Source organism: Triticum dicoccoides, chromosome 5A (assembly GCF_002162155.2).
Source record: "Triticum dicoccoides isolate Atlit2015 ecotype Zavitan chromosome 5A, WEW_v2.0, whole genome shotgun sequence".
NCBI classification, from domain to species: Eukaryota; Viridiplantae; Streptophyta; class Magnoliopsida; order Poales; family Poaceae; genus Triticum; species Triticum dicoccoides.
In genome coordinates, this window is record NC_041388.1 from 566,002,486 (window position 1) to 566,012,991 (window position 10,506).

At 43.9% G+C, this 10,506-nt stretch overlaps 1 protein-coding gene across 1 annotated transcript in view; it reads right to left on the reverse strand.

The window, feature by feature from the left end:
- Window positions 1–8,238: 8,238 nt before the first annotated feature.
- The window catches only part of LOC119302866 (signal peptidase complex subunit 3B-like), a 4,320-nt gene continuing 2,052 nt past the window's right edge, over window positions 8,239–10,506 (reverse strand). The window contains exons 5-6 of the mRNA XM_037579907.1: window positions 8,856–8,942; window positions 8,239–8,729 (exon numbers count right to left, since the gene is read on the reverse strand). Coding sequence (XP_037435804.1) covers window positions 8,604–8,729; window positions 8,856–8,942 — 213 coding nt within the window. The 3' untranslated portion in view covers window positions 8,239–8,603. The remainder of the gene's footprint in view (window positions 8,730–8,855; window positions 8,943–10,506) is intronic.

Genomic DNA, 10,506 nt, shown 5'->3' on the forward strand with positions numbered 1-10,506 from the left:
TAATATGGCACGTATATGGTGCTCCAGACATTGCCGCACTTCTCATCAAGTGGCACAGTGACGGAGGACGAATTTTTGTAGGTAGCGCGGACTCTAAAGCATAAAAATAGTCAATGCAAAATCTAAGTAGTTCATGAAATAATTTCTTTCATGTGATATATAGGAGCGGAAATTTGCACGGGCACACGCAGGTGCTGGGACCTGCCCGGCCGCTAGATTTCCTGGCGATTCACGGGAGTAGTTAGATTCCGAGCGAGAGCACAGTAAGTTTTCAGTTCCAGTCGTCATTGAAACTAAAGATTTTGTATCCGAAACTTGTGATTTTCACGCTCACTTTAACCAAGTTTCATAGATAAAAAATTAAGATATTTTCTTTTGTCGGTCGTGGGCACAAAAATCATAATTTTATCGTTTCCGCGTACTAAATTTGAAGAGTTAAAACTTAACATTTATTTTCAAAATTTATTCAAAATAGATCTTATTTGAAAATCCTCGTCACGAGAAACACTAATATGAAAACAGAACTTATTTTTGAACTTTTTATTCAAAAAGTAAAATAAAAATAAAAAACCAAAAGACAAACAAAAAAGCAAGCGCGAGGGACTCGGTGCCCCTGCACATGCATAGCACAAATCCTCTCCCTATATAGGAGTATTTGATACTACACGTCGATCTTGTCTTTCATAACGATTTAACCCAACGTGGAGGAGGCCGTATTTAGTTTTCTCCCTCCTGAGTGGATTACTTCCGTACTCCGGTTCATGTTATTTGTCGAGCCAAAAGCAATCCTAAAAGGATGCATTCGGTTGTAAGTTGTAACAAGTCCGGATCGTACTTCAAAATATAATATAATTTGAGTGTGATTTTTATACAACGAGAAACTCAACGGGTAAAAGAGGGCGAAATCCCAACCAATTTCTGATGAGGAAAAGACAAAGCCGGCACTCACGGTCTGTTTTGTTTATGAATATAAAAAGGTGCATACGATATCATAGCATGTTATATTGCTTTGAAGTTCCCGTGGCATTTCCATCCCCGGAAGAAGTTCCCGTGCTATGATACGGTTCTTTAGTGATTTGTTTGTTTAATTACTCCCTCTGTAAACTAATATAAAAATATAAGATTATTAAAATTCCCTTCGTGAACTAATATAAAAGCGTTTAGGTTACTACTTTGATGATCTATATATTAGTTTACAGAAGGAGTATTTGTCAAGAAAACAAACACAATATCTTGGATCGTATGACCGGCCGCGTGCATTTGTTTCCTGTGCACATGGATCACTGGAACAGGTACGACGGCCTGGGCGCTCACCTTCCCATTCTCCCGGGCATGAAAAATACAATAGATTTATCCTGACTAGAGTACTAAACATGCACACATGCTCATTTCTGCAAATCCGACACACATTTCCATTCATTTTTATCGAAAAATGCTTTCGCCCTGTTATATATATAAAGCAACGAACAACAATTCCATTCATTTTTAAACAAATAAGAACACGTGAAGTTCTTCTCGCAAGACAAAAGTACATGTGAAAAGATCAACAAGATCGGCACCTGCTACAAGCCAACGGTGTAGCTAGCGACAGGGCAGTTCACCCATTCTGTCAACGTATTATCTGTATGTGTTTTTAATTTATTTATTTACGCATGGTTTCAAGCGTTCAACTCAATGTGTACACTAGAGACAAGTAGGACGACTGGACGATGTCGATCCGGAGGCACAAAGTAGAGGAAAACCATAACATCCTGATTAAAATACGCACACAAATGAAAGAATATAAACCACATGCTCATTTCATGTGTAAATGCAGCACATTATTCGTTCGTTGGTTTTTGAACGAGAGAACGCCCTGCGCTGGCTCGCGTACGTGCACACGTACATAAACTAGCTACAAGTGCTCAACGTACGGCATCGCCCGCACACAGTACACAAGAAACACGATGCATGCGTGCATGTAGGCACGATCGGCCGGCAAGGCAATGATCCACTCCTTCTGCCCATGCTGCATATCTGTCTTCGTAAACGATTTCAACCGTCCAAGTCGTGAAAGCCTAGCGTTCAACTCAACGTGCACCAGACGAGACCGACAGAGTGTATCGATTTTCCACTCGCCTGAATGAAGGAACGAAGGAAGGAAGGAAGGAATTCATCGGCCGTGCATTGTATTGATACTATTTTTTGTGGTGGTTTGCATGTATTGAATTATTGATACTGACCGTGTTGCCTCCGGTACGCGCCGTCGACTCGACGAGGGCCGGCCGTCCGTGGTTGGTGGAGAACCCCGGAGTAGTAGAAAGAGTTCCATGCATGCATGCATGGCAGACGGAGGCGTTGGTGGTGGTGGTTTGACAAGTATACTACTCCTACCAGGAGTGTTTCTTCTTTCCTTGAACGACGACTACGAGGAGGACCTAGCTAGGTTAGGTGGTGACTGGTAATCGGTGCTTGCGTTTTAGTGCCACTGATCACATAATTACTACGTACTACTAATTCAAAAGGACTACGACCGGCCGGCAAGCCAGATCAAGCAGCAGCTGGCGATGAATAATGATAATCAATTGATCGACCATGTCGACGTCCAATTGTTACTACTAGAAAAACTATCATTAACGACGAGAGGAAGAAACCCTTGGTCGTTAGAAAACTAAGTGAACCTTGCATGGTGGAGATCAGGCTAAGGCTACCAACTATCGTGTAACAAACCCCCCTAGAAAAAAAAACTACATGTAACAAACACCGAGTTACTCCTTTTTTTAAGCCCATGGGTGTTGTCGTCATTGACCCAATCTCCTCCTCCTTTAATATCCTCACCTTCGTAATCTGACCCCCTCTCCCTCGTTTCATCTCCCACATTGCCAGCCGCTTCTCTCTCGTTTCCTCTTCCACTCGATCCGCCGCCATGAGCATGGCCTCCGCCTTCGGTTATGACCCTCGTCCACCCATCTCCCAAGATACAACACATCCATGTCCTCCACATCCACGGCCATCGGGAGGAAGCCGAGCAGGAGAGGTACGGGCTAACCCTAGACCGGCCTTCCACGCATTGTTGGGGTGAGGAGGATAGAGAGGCGGCGGGGGCAGGGACCGATTGTTCTTCCCGTGGGAGTAGGGTCTGAGCGGGGAGGAGGAGGCGCACGCGTCGCCACAACACCAAGGAACACCTGACCGTGAAGATTCTCTTATTCCTTGATGCAGATTTATTTGTGAAAGAAGAGAATTAGCGAGAGTGGTCGAGCAAGCTCTTCCTGACGTGTTTTTCTTAGATGACCTTTCTCCAATTAAGGTATTTTAGGAAGATACTAATCGCTTAAGTTGTTTTTGTATAGAGAAGATGATTTGGCATAGGTCTAGTTGTTCTTGAATCAGTTCCAATAAGTATAGTGTTGATTTGGTTTCTTTTATTTCTACAGGTTTGAATACTACGGTCAGAAAAATCCGTTTGAGATCACAGTTTTTGCTGGTCTCGGAAAATGTATTAAGTTCATTCTGAACTTTAAGTTCAGAGAAGATGGTATTTGTCTTCTGCAGCAATCATGCCAATGCGTGAGGTATGATTTAGCCTGTATAATAATTAGTCAATAGATTATATTTTTTTGTACATGGAAATTGATTGTTCATATGTGAGGATTTTGTAAAAGAGAACAAGCAGTTTGATTCCTGTCCCAAACTGGCCGAAGCAACACGCAGTACCAAAGCTAGGCCCTGTTCGGAATCCCGCTAACTCCACGAAATACGGGGAGTTGGAGAGCCGGGAAACAGGCGCTCCGCCGTTTTCCACTCTAACTCCACCTGCTCCCAGAGTGGAGCTGTGGAGTGGAGATACTCCGAACAGGGCGCTAGTATCTAGATAATTCATTCAAGCCTGAAGCAACACACACGTACACAACACCTAATTGATCTTTGCGTTGATCGGTCCTCACGGCTGGAAACGTACTAATGCACACGTATAGGCAAAAAACTGGGCGTATTGCCTTGTATTGGGCCTGATTCTTTTCTTATATTTCTCGTTGTTGTTCAATGTTTACAAAAGGGTATGCATGCGTATATATAGCAGCTAGGACTACCACAGGCTAACCTACTTGGTTACAAGTTTTAATCCTAGTATACTAGGTATTTATTCTGCGTACAACCCGGATACAACACAACACACGCCATCATTATTTCCAACATACTCTTTGTGCACTTCAATTATCTTCAGCAAAAAATGTTTTTGGCACCATAGGGTTTCCTGTTTTATTGTATCTTGTGTTTGCAGTTGCTCCCGGCGGTCGGTGCTCCTGTCTGATTTTAATAAGAGCCACGGATGTTTGCATTTGAATTCCATTATGATCATTCATATTATATATTGATGCTCTCTAGGCCTATAACCATTAATGCCTTCTAGTTATGTTCTATTTTGTCACTCAGGGCATATGCAAGTACTTTCTTTTAGTTTTTACTTGCAACAAATATCAATTTGTAACTAAGTGGCCAGATATGACTTCGTCTTATGTCCTGTACTTTGTGCCAATTTCTGACAATTCTTAGAGGTCTACCAGACTCCTCATAAAAGCCAACATGCTCAAGTAAGTTGCTCTCATATACTGATTTTATCTACCGCTATACTTTGTGCCAATTTATTTATGTGAACTGGCTTTTATAACTTACTCAACATTTTGTAGGAATGATGGAGCACCTTGGTATAAAGAAGCACGAGGAGGTATTAGTCGCCGATGAAGAATTATATCCATGCAAACAATGATGGCGCCCCTCGATTGAAGATTAATAAAGAATATATTTTCTAGTTTTTTCATTTCCAAATTAGATATGAGAAGTACGTTAGTCATGTAAGGAGTGTTTTTGACTCAATCATCTTAAATGCCGTTTTAATTCCAGATTTGTATGTCGGAATTTTGTTAGTTGATCTTACTTTTATTAATAAAAGAGGCTATGACCCTTTCAATATTGAGATTCTTTTGCTTCCTAATTAATGCGGATAACATTTAAGCGTTGGATGCTACTAAGGATTCTATAGGTGGTTGAATGGAAATGATATAAAATTATTAGTGATGATAAAAGTGCTCGCTAATACTATAATTGTGGTTGTTATTGCCTTAGGGATGACGACCACACACTATCCCGTCGTTATAAGAAATAACGACCGGAAAATTAGTTTTAACGATGGAGCCTACTACGACCAGCATATTGTGGTCGTTATTGACCTTTAACGACAACAATGCGACTTTTAACGGTCACATATATGCCGCACGCAAGGTCGGTCAGTCAGTCAGTCTCAGTCAGGTCAGCACCCCAAACTGCCTGCCTGCAGTGTTTACTTTGATACTTTCGTCTAAACATGTGTCCTGACGTAATAATTAATCAAATAATTAATTAAACTGACAATGTGTGTTTTACTACTACCTCCGTCCTGAGTTATAATACGCATTAACATTTTATTAGTTAAATTGAAGATTAAAATTTGGCATGGAATACAAAGGGACAAATAAACTAGAACCGAGGTAGTACCTTCAGGCCGGTGCTGAGATTTTAGGAGCCCGGGGCGAAACTAAATTTTGGGGCCCTTAATAATAATCAAACACACGTGTATATATATAAAATGTTTTTGATGAACACTTGATGTTTGTGTCATTGTGATCTTACAAGTATCCCTATATATAGAGAGAATATATGAAGGCCGTTATCACAAGACATCCTTGGAAATACGGAGACGTGTTAATTGTCAAGCTTACTAGAACGGTGGAGCATAGTTATATATGGTTCCAGGTACCGAAGGTTCGAAGACAATGACTCCATGAATAGTGCTAAAAGAAATTTGATAAAAAAAACATAGTTGTTCTTGGACCGCTTAATGGTAAGATTATTATTCTATAAATAGCAGTGTCCAAGAAATTAAGATTAGAGGAGCAAATAAATAAAAACGATATGCAAGATATTCTTCATAGGTTAGAAATCAAATCTGCAACCGTGCAAAGTTACTCCTGCTAGTTGTGCAAATTTATTGTGCCATCCTACAATTCGACCCAAAACTACTCGTCACGATTTGCATCCAGAGCATCATCCTGTTCTTAATCTATTTGATTTGAGATCTACACCATAAAATCCTTGTTCCCAAACTATAGAAGAATATCGGTCAGTGATACGCACAGCGAGCGGAAGACATTGACCTGGCAGACAACGCTCGGATCCGCAAACTAGACGCCGGTGCGCCGCCGTCTCCGACGCACAGCCATGTCTCTTTGGGTCTCCTTGTCGAGCAAGCGTTAGGTTAACTGTGGGCTGTGGCGATCTCGTCGCTAGGCAAAAAGGGCAGCGCGTGCTAGTGGAATGTGCCCTGGCTAGCCTCCGATCCTGGCCGATGGTCCAGCTTTTTTCAGGGGGATTAGACGCTCCAGATACATCAACGTAGCTGTTACTACTTGGGCTAAGTGGAGCTGCAGTACAGGCCCAACTACCCTTGGGCACTCACCGATCGAGAGGAATGAAAGCAGAAAGAAGTTCATTTTTCACCCTTAAATGTGCCTCAATGGACAAATAACACCCCGAAGTCTATTTTGGTATGATTTTAACCATGAAATTCTCAAAACCGGATAAATCTGACCCTAGAGCGGTTTTGTTATATTTTTGGTGGTTTTTGGAGAAGACGTCATTTTCTTCCTCCCTCCATCTCTCCTCTGTGTCGTTCATCGACATTCATGGCCCTCGATGCTCCCCACCGAGATGCTACAGCGTCGCCCCAGATGCCCCGGCCACTCCTTCCCATTCCCCTACCCTTCTCACACCCTCTCGCGACGGGAATCGCGTGCCCCGCACGCGCCTGTGCTACAGCCAGCGCCGCCGCCCACGCATCCACCGACCACCTTGAGCCACACTGCCATGTCAAGCATCTCCGCCACGCCTCCCTCGCCTACTTTGGCAAAGTAATTTGTGCGAGTCGCCCCCTGAATTACAGTGGGAGCGTCGTCTTCCTCGTTTCGGATCTGCCGCCGGCGCGCCTGATTCCCTAGCTCCGAGGAGCCCCGACGCCTCTGTTGCCTCCCTTGAGATCCCTCTGGTGTTCGCGGCGCTGCCGACCCCTCCCAGGCAAGCCCATCGACCCCGAGTTTCTTCTTCGTGATGTTGTGCTCTGGTTCCGGTAGCTGCCGCATAGGTTGACCATATAGGTCTTCCGCCCGAGCAGACGGCATCTGCGGCGTCCCGGATGAACCGCCTCGTCACGCAGCGGAGGGGGTGGCTCCCATGGAGTAGACAGCGGGGCGGAGTCCCATATCTCCCCGGCGCGCGCGAAAATGAGGTTGCAGCTGGCGCCCCCGACGAACAAACAGCCTTGCCTGCCGTCCATCACCTATGCCGAGCAAGTAGAACCCGCGAGTCGGCCATTCAGCATGGCACGGGCGTCGCTGCCGGGCCGAATACAAGCGGCTGCGTGAACCCCACGACGAGGATGAGCCGCCCAGCCGCGGCCATAGATTGGAGCGACAGCCGTCGGGAGAGGAACAACGGGTGGCAAAGCATCGGGGGCGCCGGCGGCCCGTCCCACCGCGCATCAATCTATTCGTAGACCATGAAGATTGCCACCGTCGCCATGCCCTCGAGGACCTCGTAGTGTGAGAGGAATGGCAGGAACAACAGCGCAAACAGGAGGCGGCGCCATGGCAAACGAGGTGCATCACGAGCAGGCAAGCTAACTATCTATGTCTGCACAGCCAAATACCATGCCACGCCACACTTCTAACCCCAAAACCGCCTAAAATTGAAGCAAAACCATCTGAGGGGGAGATTTACCCGGTTTTAATGATTTGGGGGTTAAAATCATACCAAATTTGAGTTCAGGGGCTACATTTGGGGGTGAAAAATGGACGTCTTTCATGAAAGCACTGCGTCCCTCGATCGTGGGGGCCCGCAAAATTAAGGTCGATCGGGTTTCCCTGGGTCCAGTCAACCGCCGAATGTTTGTTAAAACCATGCATGCGTGCACACATAAAGCTACCTTTGACTTGACCATGATCATAATGATAGACTAGTAAAAAGAAACCGATCTGTATGTGTACATGTTGACAAAAATGTGCCGTCCATTTTTTGCTCCAACGAGGAGGATCTACCTACAAAAATGTCCTTGAATCCAACCATCATCATCACGTCCGAGTCCAACTGTGTGTGTTAACGCCGGGACACGACCGACGCCGCCACAAAATCCATGGCTAAACTACTCGCGCAGTGACCTTGACATGATCATCATCTCCAAGGACATTATCATTATCATTCAGTAAAGTCGCGGAAATTTCAAGAGAGAGAAGAAAAAGTCAGCAAGGATTACACTGGAGCCGCTTGGATTTGCATCCAATGAGGCTTTGCAAGAGCACACGGGAGGGCAGTTGCTACCATCAAAGTTTCGCATTCCACAGTTAACGATACGGATTGGTACCTCGCGCATATTCGGCTAACATACAAGCTCATGAGCAAGTTTACATGCCCTGTCCCGCCAAGATTTAGAGCAAAAAAGGCCACTGCCACTGCCACTAAACCCTTCCTGCGTTTGCACAGCACAGCGGACCATATATAGATAGGCCTAGCAGCTCTTGTTCAGAGACGGCGGCGGTCTATCTATACTGCTCGGGGAGCTGGTACCCCGTCATGACGATCTTGTCCGCAAACATCTTGCCCGTCTTGGGCATGATGTGCCAGTGCATCGTCAGGTTGAAGTCCCTGCCCTTCAGGTTGCTCCCCTGCAAGTGACACAGGCACGGCATGGATCAAACAACCGTGCAGATGGAGATTCCAAAGCATAATCCAGGGTTAATCATACAGATGATTTCCATCAAATTAACACACAATCAAGGCAACACGCTTGCCTGGTCAATAAATCTGTACTTGTTTGTGGTATGGATCAAGAACTTGGCGTGCTCCTTCGCCGGTATGATTCCATCCCAAAGGGAGACCTGTCATATATAGTTAAACCCAAAGCAATATGTAAGTCAAGGGCACTAACTTGAATTGCACAAGACAACTGATGCAGACAAAGAAAATTGACTCAATAAGACAATAACTAATATGATAATGCCAGAAAATAATGAGCCTTCCTCGATGATACAGATATATCATGTATCATGAGTACAGAATAAAGAGCATAGACCAGCACACTAGAAGTTCAGAAAACCAACAGAAGTAGCGCATATAGATATGGTCAAGCTAACATTCAGTAGATCATGCCAAATCTACAAACTTATTTTTTTATCGGAATTGCTGTGCGTACGATGAATAGTGCATACGATTTTCGTACGACGTGATCCCGCTCGTCCGTGCGATTCATCGAACGGCTGCTGTGGCTGTCGTACGTAAATCGTACAAATATTCATCGTATGTGTAGCAGGACTCATTTTTTATCGTCTGGTTTTAACCAAGCTTACCACACCTGGCTTTGACAACAATTATTTTGGCCAACTTCAGCATCTTTGTAGTCCATACAAATATGTCTGATTCAACTTCAGCTCATCGCAATTCCAAATTCCAGAAGCAAATGTCAAATCAGTGGTGCAATCAAAAGCCAAACCAGGCTGAGTTTAGACAGTTTGGCACATCATGATAGTATAGAATGGAATTCTTAAGAATGAAGCATCAGAATTGATGTTAGAAATGGACATCCAATGAGCTAAACTTTGGTGGAATTCGATCGATTTCGTCTAGCATTGCCGTCCAGTTCTTACGGGCAGATAACAACCAGAACTTATTGCTAGCTGACTAGCAGTAACTAGGTTCAGATTGAAAATTCCTATTGGATTTTCACAAATCAATCATTCAGTGTAACCATATAGCAAGTTAATTTTGGTTTCCAAATCCACCAAATATATATGCAATGAGTACATGCCAATTGTCTGGAATTGAGGAACTGTGGACCGGCAGAAGCTTTGTGCCATACTACCATTATTGCAGGTTTGCATTAATCATATGAGCATATATACTGGCCTACAGGACCATGTGAGGAACTATATTTTGGGTTCACTGATACTAATCTGATAACTTAAATTTTATCAAGATCTTCAACCATGCTTTTTTCACCTGGCTACGGCAGCACACATTTTCAGTTAGTTTGGCCAACTTCAGCAACTATGCTGTTTATAATTGATACAAATATGGTCGCTCCAACTTTAGTTTCATCCAAGTTCTGGATTCAAAAAGGAAATGGTAAATCAGTGGTAAAATAAATAGACAGCCCAGCAGTATATGTAAAGCTGATTATCTTAGTCTATTTTATTTACATTTCGTAGAGTTCAAGTGGTTTCAGGCCAAGTTTAGACAAGTTAGCACATTATGAACTACACAACGGAGCTATTGAAAACAAAGCATCACAATTGATGATAGAAATGGATAGAAAAGGTGGTAAGCTCTGGCTGAATATGATTATTTTCGATAAGTTTGGACCAAACACCATTGTTGAAGTTGTGGAATGATCACAATCACTACTACCACTACTGGCTGCTTAGCGGTAACTAGGCTCACCCCCCC